General features: G+C 34.6%; 2 protein-coding genes across 5 annotated transcripts; one reads left to right on the plus strand and one right to left on the minus strand.

The window, feature by feature from the left end:
* Nucleotides 1-433: 433 nt before the first annotated feature.
* Nucleotides 434-4296, minus strand: LOC127874252 (3-oxo-5-alpha-steroid 4-dehydrogenase 1-like). 2 transcript variants are annotated; one of them, XM_052418480.1, is made up of 5 exons: nucleotides 4091-4296; nucleotides 3198-3290; nucleotides 2537-2643; nucleotides 1407-1587; nucleotides 434-633 (listed from the first exon to the last, which is right to left on the minus strand). In XM_052418480.1, exons 1-5 carry the CDS (start codon nucleotides 4120-4122, stop codon nucleotides 570-572), a joined length of 477 nt encoding a protein of 158 aa, XP_052274440.1. In that variant the 5' UTR covers nucleotides 4123-4296; the 3' UTR covers nucleotides 434-569. The 2 variants fall into 2 exon arrangements, with proteins under 2 accessions (XP_052274440.1, XP_052274439.1); XM_052418479.1 differs by having other exon boundaries at nucleotides 2501-2643; nucleotides 4091-4246.
* A 1396-nt stretch (nucleotides 4297-5692) lies between these two features.
* LOC127874239 (uncharacterized) lies at nucleotides 5693-11546 on the plus strand. Of its 3 annotated transcripts, XM_052418458.1 has the most exons (7): nucleotides 5705-6349; nucleotides 6987-7612; nucleotides 7796-7959; nucleotides 8369-8752; nucleotides 9121-9285; nucleotides 9500-9590; nucleotides 9805-11546. In XM_052418458.1, exons 2-7 carry the CDS (start codon nucleotides 6988-6990, stop codon nucleotides 10398-10400), a joined length of 2025 nt encoding a protein of 674 aa, XP_052274418.1. In that variant the 5' UTR covers nucleotides 5705-6349; nucleotide 6987; the 3' UTR covers nucleotides 10401-11546. The 3 variants fall into 3 exon arrangements, with proteins under 3 accessions (XP_052274420.1, XP_052274418.1, XP_052274419.1); XM_052418460.1 differs by lacking the exon at nucleotides 9500-9590 and having other exon boundaries at nucleotides 5693-6349; XM_052418459.1 differs by lacking the exon at nucleotides 8369-8752 and having other exon boundaries at nucleotides 5706-6349.

An 11546-nucleotide genomic window follows, 5' to 3' on the forward strand; every position in this document is an offset into this window, starting at 1 on the left:
TATTGTTGACATTTGAGAAAATATAATGCAGTCCATTAGTTTTCTGGGGTAAAATTAGAAGGGTTATTACGTTACAATAATATCTGCAAACAGATGTGAGTGCGAGTACTATTGACCGGACTTATCAGCTCAAATACTGTATAAATGAAATATTCCTATTAACGAAGTTTCATTTAAACACCTTATTTTATGTTTCAAAATATGAACTGGACATGAAATTCAATGACCAGACGGACAACCAGAAACCAGTATATATAACATACTCCTCGTTTGTTTGTATCGACTTAAGATAACGAACATTAAATGTTGATATTTAAATCCTATATACATGCCTTTTGTTTTAATCTGGTTATTCCACTAACCAACCGTTTCGTTTTCAGGATTTCATATTCTGAATATCAAAATATACCAACATATACAATAAGATCCAATATAAAAAATTAAACTGTTTTATTGGATCTTCAACAAAATGCAATAAATGTATATCACAGTACATAACATTTTAAGTGGGGGGTACACTATCACAATAGAGTTTGACATTAACGTGATCGTTTTAATGAGTGAACATACTAAAATATACATGGAATCAATGCTTTTCGTCTGGATGGATAATTCTCAAACCGCTGTCTGTACCTAAAATTACAGAAACTAATTATTAGCTTGTGGGTAATACCTGTGGTAAAAAAAGAGTAAAAATAGTGTTTTTTCGTATTTGTTGCATTTATTTCTTTGAATTAAACTCAGTAAGACAATACTTTTCCGTTTGGAAGTTACACCTAATCATTAAGATTATAATAGAAATAAAAATAAAAACAAATTAAGCCTAGAGGGGTATATTACTAAATTTTGGTACATAAATTTAAAAAGCATGTCCAGTCTTAAAGCATATACTCAGTAAAACAAATGATTCGTTTTAAATGAAGAAAATATGACTTGTACAAAGTTTATAGCTTAAGCATACATGGATATCACAAGGAAAGAAAACAGTTTCCATAATAAAAGACAAACATTACAAAAATACACTCTACTGCAGAAATATGAGTCTTCTTCTATGAAATAGGAATTCATGCATTTGCATAAAGTGTCTTCCTGACTTACATGTGCAGTTCGCACAGGCCAATCAGGGACGACACTGTCCGTTTTATGATACTTTTTGTTTACAAAAGTCTCTTCTTAGTAATAACCAAGTTAGGGCAGAAACAATTTTCTCTGATTTGGCTTATATGGGAAGACATTTCAAGCACATCCACTGTTTTCCCATTGCAAGGCTTAAAAGCTTTGTTTTAAATGTAGAACATATAACATATACACAGTTTATAGCTTAAGCATACTTGGATATAAGTAGGGAAAAAAACACTTATCCACAACAAACATATACACTTGAATGCAGATATATATTGTCCTACCATTCATGATTGTGCCTGGAGCGTGGAACAAAAGTGGCGGCAGAAAACAGGGTCCACACCAGCCCTGCCAGAGACCATGTGGCCAACGTCCAGCCCAGCCACTCCACAAGCTCACCAAAATAGTTTGGGCATGTTATGTACTCGAATAGACCACCATGAGGAATAACATAACCAGACTCTCCTGAAATAGTTTGGGCATGATATTTACTCAAATAAGTCACTGTGATAAATAACATTACCTAATTCCCCTGAAAGAGTTTGGGCAATTTTTTTTCTAGAATAGAGCACAAAGAGGAATATCATAATCCGCATTCCCTGAAATTATTTGTATATTTTGTACTTGAATAGACCATCATGAGAAATTACATTACCACTTTCCCTAAAATAGTTATGTATGTTTTTGCAAGTTATGTATGTCCAAAGACGGTCAAGAGCAATTGTATAACCTTACTTCCCTAAAATAGTTTGGTAAACTTACCATATATACTGCAGAAATTGAGCCTTAGTATGGAAAAACTGGTCTTAATACCGGTACATGTGCGTAAAGTGACGGTCCAGATTAGCCTGTGCAGACTGCACGGACTCATAAGGGACGACATTTTCCACCTTAATATGGATTTTTGCGAAAAAAAGACTTTCTTATAAAACGAAAAATATAATGATAGCATAGAGTGCCATCCTATATTAATCTGTGCAGACTGCACAGGCTAAACTGGGACGACACTTTAGGCAATAGCATTAAGCAAAGTTTTCCCTGAACAAGGCTCAGTTGAACAAGTAAATGGACAAAAATCATTGCCAATGATGAGCATGGGAGTTGTCCATGAAATATGCCAGGTCAGTGGGAATAATAACCAAAGCAATATTAACATTCTGCCTGGATATAACAAGAGTGCCAGTTTGTCACTAAATACACCCTTTTTGGGTCTGGGTAACATTCATTCATGTGAATGACATATTTATTTGTTGTACATATGACGGCAAAGAAAGTTATAGGAAAAACAGTAACCATGGTAATGTATTGAAACCAGGAAACATTTTACAAATAAATTAAATTAAATTTAGTTTTATAAAATGCAATTGAATCCGTGTACCATCAGTGTTGCTTGGGGAGGAAGGCATTAAATTACCATCTTCAGACTTTGGTTTACGCAGTGATCGCAGTTTGAAGTCAGCCCAGCGGTTGATAATGTACCCAACTGCATAGACAAGTACACCAACAATGAATCGAGGGTCACTGAAAAATGTGAAAGGCGTTGATCTTTTGAATTGAACAAGCATGACCATTTACTAATAAAAACAAGAATACCATAGTCACAAAGGTGAATAGTGTTTTTTTTAGATAAACTATTCAATACAATATTTGAAACATGAACACAATTTAATGACCTTGACCTTTAACCAAAGGACCTGGTTTCAGTGCCGCACAGTCACTGTATGCTAAACCTTAGGCCAAGTTATGTGAAAATCATATTTATTCTGAAAGTATGTTGTGACCTTGAATTTTGGTCTTCAACTTTTTATATTCAAACATGCTTGTCACTTCCGGAGTGTAATTGAAAAAAAATAATGCAAAATTAAGCATAGTATAAGTGTTTGGCATTGAAAAGTGTTTGGCATTGATTTGCTATATTTCACCTTGAACTTTGACTTCCCTTTGAAACCTGGTTTGTAAATCCAAACTCTGCCTAAATATTCTTTTCGTTTCTGTGTTTAAAAAATTCAATCCATGTTAAACAAAATTTTGCGCCAAATTCCAAACAAAGTAAAACATGTAAACTGTATACTTACTACAGAAAATTGTCATGGAAAGCAGCATTTCCAATGAAGTCTGCATTCAAGAAATGGTATAAGATGTTAGGGAGGCCCCCTCCAATAGTTATTCTGTAAAGCAACAATAAAGCCACAATGGGCCTGGAGTGCTCACCTGAGTTCAAGGTACAAATGGTCAATAGAAATGAACTAGTAACCCCACATGACCCAGATTTAAACTTGACCGAGAAATAGTCAAGATAAACAAAGTTGAGTCAAAAATGTGGCTTTCAGAGTGGTGAAACATTTTTTCTAAGATATGTCATGACCTGATGACCTAGTTTTTGTTTAAAAATGACCCAGATTCGAATTTCTGCCTAGATATTGCCAAGAACAAAAGTTTTATCAAGACTGAGACATAAATGTGGCTTCTAACAGGGTGCAATAATAACGTTTTTCTAAATAAAAATTGGATTACCTAGTTTGAGGATCCAATTAACCCTAATTAAAAATCAGACTAGATATTGTAAAGATTAACAGTCAGACCAAACTTTTCTTAATCAAAATTGAGTGATACATGTGGTCTCTATTGAGAGGTACTAAGGACACAAGACACACAACGACGAACATAGTCATAGGGTGACCACAACAGCTCAATATGAGCATTTCATGCTCATTTTTGCTAACACGTGAATCCTGAATGATAATGCAAAGAAAATAAAGATTAGAGGTGCCTTTATATTAGCCCGTTAAAGCAAAACACACTAGAAAGATGTTGTTCACACATGGGTTATTACTTTTTATGTTTGTTTTACTGCACAAATAGTAAAAGAATATAATTCAAAATGAAAATAAGACCTGTGCAATCTGAATTAACTATGAAACTGTGATATACTATTGTGCTAGATGTTTGGTAATGAATATAGACCTACCCCAGGGCTACATGTTTATTCCTGTACCTCATCACTAACGGATGTATAATGCCCCTGCAAAATAATGAAGATGCATTAAGAGACAAAATCTACTTAGTTTGCAGCTTTTCATCCTGTTCTAATGTCTAACTCGAATCCGATCCAGTTGGAGAATAAGACCGATGCATTCACATCTGTCAAATGAGACACCTTCTGGGAAAACAGGGCTAAATGCATGTATGTACAGTCTTTTCCCAGACAAGCTTGCTCTCTTTCGTTCTATTCTAAACAAAAATCTAGTATTGGCAGAAAATGTTGCCCCTGATAAGCATGTGTGGACTGCACAGGTTAATCTTGGACCAAACTTGTGTGGACTGCACAGGTTAATCTTGGACCAAACTTGTGTGGACTGCAAAGGTTAATCTTGGACCAAACTTGTGTGGACTGCACAGGTTAATCTTGGACCAAACTTGTGTGGACTGCAAAGGTTAATCTTGGACCAAACTTGTGTGGACTACAAAGGTTAATCTTGGACCAAACTTGTGTGGACTGCACAGGTTAATCTTGGACCAAACTTGTGTGGACTGCACAGGTTAATCTTGGACCAAACTTGTGTGGACTACAAAGGTTAATCTTGGACCAAACTTGTGTGGACTGCACAGGTTAATCTTGGACCAAACTTGTGTGGACTGCACATGTTAATCTTGGACCAAACTTTACTAACAGGCATTAAGGCCAGTTTTTTCACATGAATGCTAAAACATTGATTTTACGTTTCTTTGCATCTACTTTATTACTATCATCGCCTTGTGGACTTTTTTTATTTTTTTAACTTCAGTTACAGAAAACTTTTCCAAAGAAATGTAACTAGAAAAGTAAACATGATTTGTCTACCTTTATACAACCTATTTAGTTAGATAGTCATATTCCATTATCAATTGCCACACATGTTATGTAGTCGTTGGGCTGAGATTGACACCCATGAACCCTGCTTTGACACTAAGCAGTGTCCCAGCTAGGATTTAATCAAAGTACTGGCAGTACTGGTGTGACGATGCTTTTGAAGAGGATGGATATAAAACATCAATTTAAGTTTATCTATATCACCACAATTGTGTATGTTGATACGAACATTTGGGTATGATAAAAAATTTGGGTACGAAAATTTTGGGTACGAAAAACAAAAAATCAAATACATGTACGATGTTTTCTGGAACCCTTTTCTACTCAGAGGCAAAGTGAAAATGGCTTTACGCAAACAGCATAAAACCAGAACAGCCTGCAAGTAACTCGCAGTCTGTTAAGGTTTTATTCTGTTTGCTGTTCATCAGTATCTATGACTTAGGGTTGGAATTGAAGCCTTTAAAACTTGAATCTAGAAAAGAAGGTCTTTAATTAAATTTAACTTTCTGAGGGACTACAAATGCAGAAAAATACGCATCTAAGTGGTAAAGGGTTAAATACAAAAACCCCACTAGAGAATGAACAATTCAAGATTAATGAACTAGTATTAAATATAGCCTCTTTCTGGGCACACTGGGTTGAATGCATGTGCGTAAGATGTCATTTCAGATTAGAGTGAGCAGGCCACATAGGCAATTCAGGGACAACAAGGACAAGGGACGTTAAGGCGTGTCATTTGCCTGAAAAATATAAATATTTGTAAAAGTTAATTATTGCACCCATTTAAGATCACATTTTGAAGAATACGACGTGCGCTTTACGTTTTCATAGTTATTGCATCGTACCTCGCATAGATGACGTCACATTGAACGTTTCAAACACGCGCGTTTCTTCGAATAACGCGAATTTCGAGCATTTTTTAATGTTTATCACTATTTTATGACAACAGCGCACACGTTAACCAACTTGATTCTTTAAAAAAATGCAATACATTTTCGTTATTTGTTCATCGATATCTTTTTATTTTTGGTTAACGAGTGCGCTGTATGTGAAAAATACATGTATTTTCTTCTTAATCGACATTTGATTGAACAGTTAATAATTTATCACCATGAACGGTTGTTTCCTTGCAATATTGCGGAAGCAATCAAGTTGCTTTTTTAACATCTTAACTTAAAAAAAGGTAGTGTTTCGTATAATTCACGGGAGACCACTCCATTAACTTATTTAGGCCTATGGGAAGTAATCTTATCAAGCGAGCGGGATAAATCTACATGGAAGATACAGCGTCTGCTTCGCATCATTTTAACTGAACAGTAAAAGTAATTTAAACAAAATATGTGAGGTTAAGTTTCATCATCATATATCAACAGACAGGTATGTTGTATAAAACATGTTTTCAGTCAGTTATATAATATAAGTCACGAAAATCATTCTTGTATTTAGCTTCAAAGATGAATTCACACGAACACCAGAGAGTATTAAGAAACATACCTTTCTATGGTTATCCGTAATCCATAGTTGTCCAACTTAAAAGTCCATCACATAAATTGCTACTTGTTTAAATGTTGAAGTAAATTAACTGGTCACAATAATTCCATCTTATTTACACAGATACAAAATTGAGACCAGCGTATTAGGAATGTATAGACTACAGTAGCTTCAACATTCAGTTTATTTATCATCCAGTTGCATTATTAAATAGCCAAATAAAAATGCTTTTAATTTAAATTTCATCAAATCGGTTATAAAACACGAATGAAGCTTATATATATCGTTGTAAAATTAAAAGTTATGACGAAAACCGACAAGTTAAATTACGTCACTTCAACTCGATATTTGTTCTCTGTATTGATGACGATGTTTTTATTACGTCATCGAGTTAATTATGCGTGAACAGTTCAGGGGCTCGAATTCTGCTACGATCGTAACTGTAATACTTTTTATGTGGTATTTTAATTTCAGAATTTTATGTCGACTTATAAACAAATACTTTCATTTATTTTTAATTAAGGATGTCTAAATCTTATGCGTGTGCTATATGCACCAAACGTGTGGGCCCAAAAGAAAGGAGGAAATTAAAAACAGATGGCAATAAACAACTTATAAAGTACTTGAGAAAGCATATGCTATTGACAGACGAAGTTACAGAGAAAGACGTTGTTCATAATTCTTGCCGTCTTAAGTATACAGCAGAATCGGCGGCGGCAAGATTAAGTGCATCCCCAAAGAAAAATCCACAACATGAACCGTCTGACAAGAAATCGCCGTTTCAATTAAACATTAAATCAGCTGGGTTCAGCCATACTATATGTCCTATATGTAACAGGAAGGGCGCTCGGTCCGAAGGGTTTGTAACCATACCGGGCGAGGCGATAATGCAACTGTTCATCAACAAAAACATTTTGTTGAAAAAAAAATCGCGATGTTGTAACACTCACATGAGTGGGGGCAAGTTTACACCAGAGACCCTTTCTGCTGATATTCAAGGAAAAATTAGATCCACAACATACATGGAACCTGAACAGATAAGCAGTTTAATTAACTCGCTACGGCAAAGTGCGACACAACGTCAAAAATCTTGCATCGATTTTGACGACCCATCCACAATGACGGATGCTGATTATTGGAATCTTACTGGTACGCATCCTAATTTGAATTGCATAATCACGCTGATGAGGAATGAAAGATCTACTGTCCTTATCTTATATACATGTATACACACAGGTCATGAATATTTTTAATAATTTTAATAATTGTTTTATGAGTTTATGTAATCAATGATATTATAGTGTAAATAACATATATGAATATATATATCAGGGTTGACGAAAGACCAATTCTCAACTCTTATCGGTGATGTAGACGACATACGGACAACAAAGACCAGGTCCATTCGAACATGCATCGCATTGCTCCTAGTCAAACTAAGAACTAGTTTAGGGAATGCGCTGCTCAGCACTTTGTTCAACATGACGATTGCGCAGGTATTATGTGGTTCGGATAATACAACCTATTTAAATGCCAAGGCGACTGTGATATGATTTACCAAATGTATCCATAGATTGAATGTTGATACTGGTAAACTTAATTTCAATTTTTAAATTTCTCTTTCACAATATATCGTGGAAGAAAAGTAACTTTTCAGTCTTTTTAGACGATGAATATGATGGTAAACATTCATCAGTTTTCAACATTTTCTTAATGCAATTATGTATGTAATAGCATTCATAATTGAAATATTGCTTACTATAACCGAAAATGAAAATCGTTCTATTTATTTTAACAGGATATATTTCAAGAGGTAAAAAATCTTTAAAGCAGTTTACAAAAAAGCAACACTCTTATGGAAATTAAAAGAAAGTGGGCTTTATAAATAATGTGTTTATATTACAGATTCGGCGTGCGTTGAAATCGTCAAGAAAATCTTTGTTGAAATCGTTCGTGCCAAAGAATATGGGATTTAAACATGTTTCCAGAGAGGAGATAAAAACGACCCATACACGACCTCTAGCGCAAGAATTGTTCGCTGCATCTGACCAAAATAAATCAATAATTGTTTTAGATGGAACATATATATATATACAAAAAAGTTCAAACTTTTCTTTCGCACGTCGGTCGTACTCCATGCACAAGCATAGGCCACTTGTCAAGCCAATGATTGTTGTGTCCACCACTGGCTACATTATATCTATTTTGGGACCGTACTTGGCGGATAGCAAAAACTCAGATGCAAATATACTGAAACACATCATCAATCAAAATACTGAGGATTTTAAGGTTTGGTTACATTCAAACATGTCATATAACTTTTTTTTTTAAACAAAACAAAATGTAGGAAACCAACTTGATGATGATGATGATGATGATGATGATATCATGATCATGGTGATGATTATGATCATGAGCATGATTTTGTTGATGATGTCGATAAGGTCGATAATGATTCGCATGATGATGATAATGATGACGATGATAATATTGATTACGATGATGGTGGTGGTATTCATTATTATGATGTAGATGATGATAATGGTGATAATCGGGATAATGATGATGATAATGGATGAGTACGATAATCATACTAATACAAATTATAGTCAATACGAAAATATGAGTACATTCATGTCGTAAACAAAACGTTTCAGAGCTGGATTCAGGAAGGTGATGTGGTCGTAGTTGACAGAGGTTTCCGAGATGCGTCGACTGTTCTCGAAGAACTTGGTGTAACTATGCAGATGCCATCTTTTATGCGAAAGGGGTCTACACAGCACACAAGCGAAGAGTCTAACAAGTCGAGGCTTGTGACGAAGGTAAATCTCCGCGCACATGTACTTGATTTATGATTAGATCACAATATAAATGTAATATATTGAGATGTATTTATACCTTTTTGTGAATAATTATATACTGTGTTCAAACTTACTCGCTTAACCGATAATTCGCCAATCATTTGATTATTTAATAGCACGGTTAAAATAACTATCGTTTCAACGGTCTAAGTGTATAAGTGTATTGTTTAAACAGATACGATGGGTTGTCGAGTCAACCAATGGCAGACTCAAGACATGGACATATTTAGCTAGGACAATGCCAAACACCCAAGTGCCATTTGTTGGTAAAATATTTTATGTAACATTCATAATCATTTCACAAAATAGATAACACATACTTGCGTTAAAACGTACATGGAGTAAACAGAGTGAAACCGTCACGTTATATACACTTAATACAATCCTACACATATGTATTAACATTATTTAAAATGTCCTAATAATAATGTGTATATTTATGTAATGAGATTCCTGTTATATATATGATATTTATTTAAGGTGACTATGTGCGAATTGTTGGAGCAATCTGCAACCGCTTCAGACCGGCTCTAAGTAGCGGGGACTCCGCTCAAGACAAAATAGTTGCAGAGAGAATGTTGTATTTGTCAGGGCAGAACAACGATTTACAACAATTCATCTCTGACAACGACATAGAAAAAATAACCAAGGCATCGTGGAAACCGATGGACGAACTAGACATAAACTGTCAAATAATGACCGAGGATGAACTTAGATGTCTAATCTTTGGTGTATACACAGTTAAGCTGGCGGCTTCTTATACACAAGAGCACATGTCAAGTGACGGAATATACTCAATTCACGGTTATGTGCACAATAGGAGTTTGCTGTGCTTGAAGTTCCAAAGTCGGCATGTGTCCCGAAAGCAATACCGGTCTTACATACGTTTTAAGGAGGGGTCAGTCGACGCATGGTTTTGCAGCTGCCCAGTGGGAGCACGTGTAGTTGGAACATGTGCGCACGTTACAAGTGCGCTGTGGTACCTTTGTTTCAGGCGACACCAAACTGATCAACCGTCAGATGGTCCGAGAAATTGGGCTGCAGACATTTCAGATGCTGCTAACGTGTCATATTAAATATTAAGACGCGCTCTGAGACATAGACAAAACAAGTCTTAAAAATGTGTGTTCATTTACATCTAATAAAGACAAAACAAGTCTTAAAAATGTGTGTTCATTTACATCTGATAAAGACAAAACAAGTCTATAAAATGTGTGTTCATTTACATCTGATTAAGACAAAACAAGTCTATAAAATGTGTGTTCATTTACATCTGATTAAGACAAAACAAGTCTATAAAATGTGTGCTGAATGATTTCTCTGAGAAAAAGGGGTTAAATGCATTAATAGGCGTCAAGTGCGCAGTAGAGGGCGTTGTGTTTCTGACAAACACATCTCTTGTTTAAAGATGTGAATGTAAGCAATATTACAATTTGCAACATTGAAAATATTTTATACTGATTGTTGAAAGTCGTGTAACTGACATGTTTATAAAATTGACTGGTTTTATTTTTTTGTTTTTTTGGTGACAAATATCAATGGGCAGAATAATGTGTGGATGGCATGATAGAAAAAAATGTCATTATTGGAAGAATGTGAACATTTACCAGATGAAAATCGTTAGTATAACAACGATTGTATAAACATAAGCTTCATACTATCGCTATATTTAAATCAGATTTGGGTTTTTCCAAAAATTGGAGAATGTGATTTGTCAACTACGGAAAAACTAAAACGTCAAAAAAGCCATATTTGACAATTATTAATGGAAAATTGTGAGGAAATAATAGGATAAATAGAATATTATGTTATTTTTGGATAAATATCAAGTTTATCATGCTCGGCACGAACTATGTTAGCGCTCGGCATGCCTCGCGCTACATCGGTTCTAAGCCTCGCATGATAAACTTGATATTTATCCAAAACTCACATAATATTCTCTATATGTACAAGGTTACGCGATCAGGATGTGCATACGGAATATGTTATTACAATAGGTCATGATATTACACCGTATTTGTTGTTGTTTTATTAATATTTTCGTTGTTACTTATAAGAATGTTCTAGTTTTATTATGATGATGCGATTTAAAAAAATGTTATAAACAATGTGTGATTATTTTGCGTAAAACATTTAGCGATATGAAGAAATAATAATATCATATGACATGTAATATGTTACTTTGATTTATGAACATGAATTAAATCATTTCTCACATTGTG

This window comes from Dreissena polymorpha, chromosome 3, assembly GCF_020536995.1.
Source record: "Dreissena polymorpha isolate Duluth1 chromosome 3, UMN_Dpol_1.0, whole genome shotgun sequence".
Lineage (NCBI taxonomy): Eukaryota > Metazoa > Mollusca > Bivalvia > Myida > Dreissenidae > Dreissena > Dreissena polymorpha.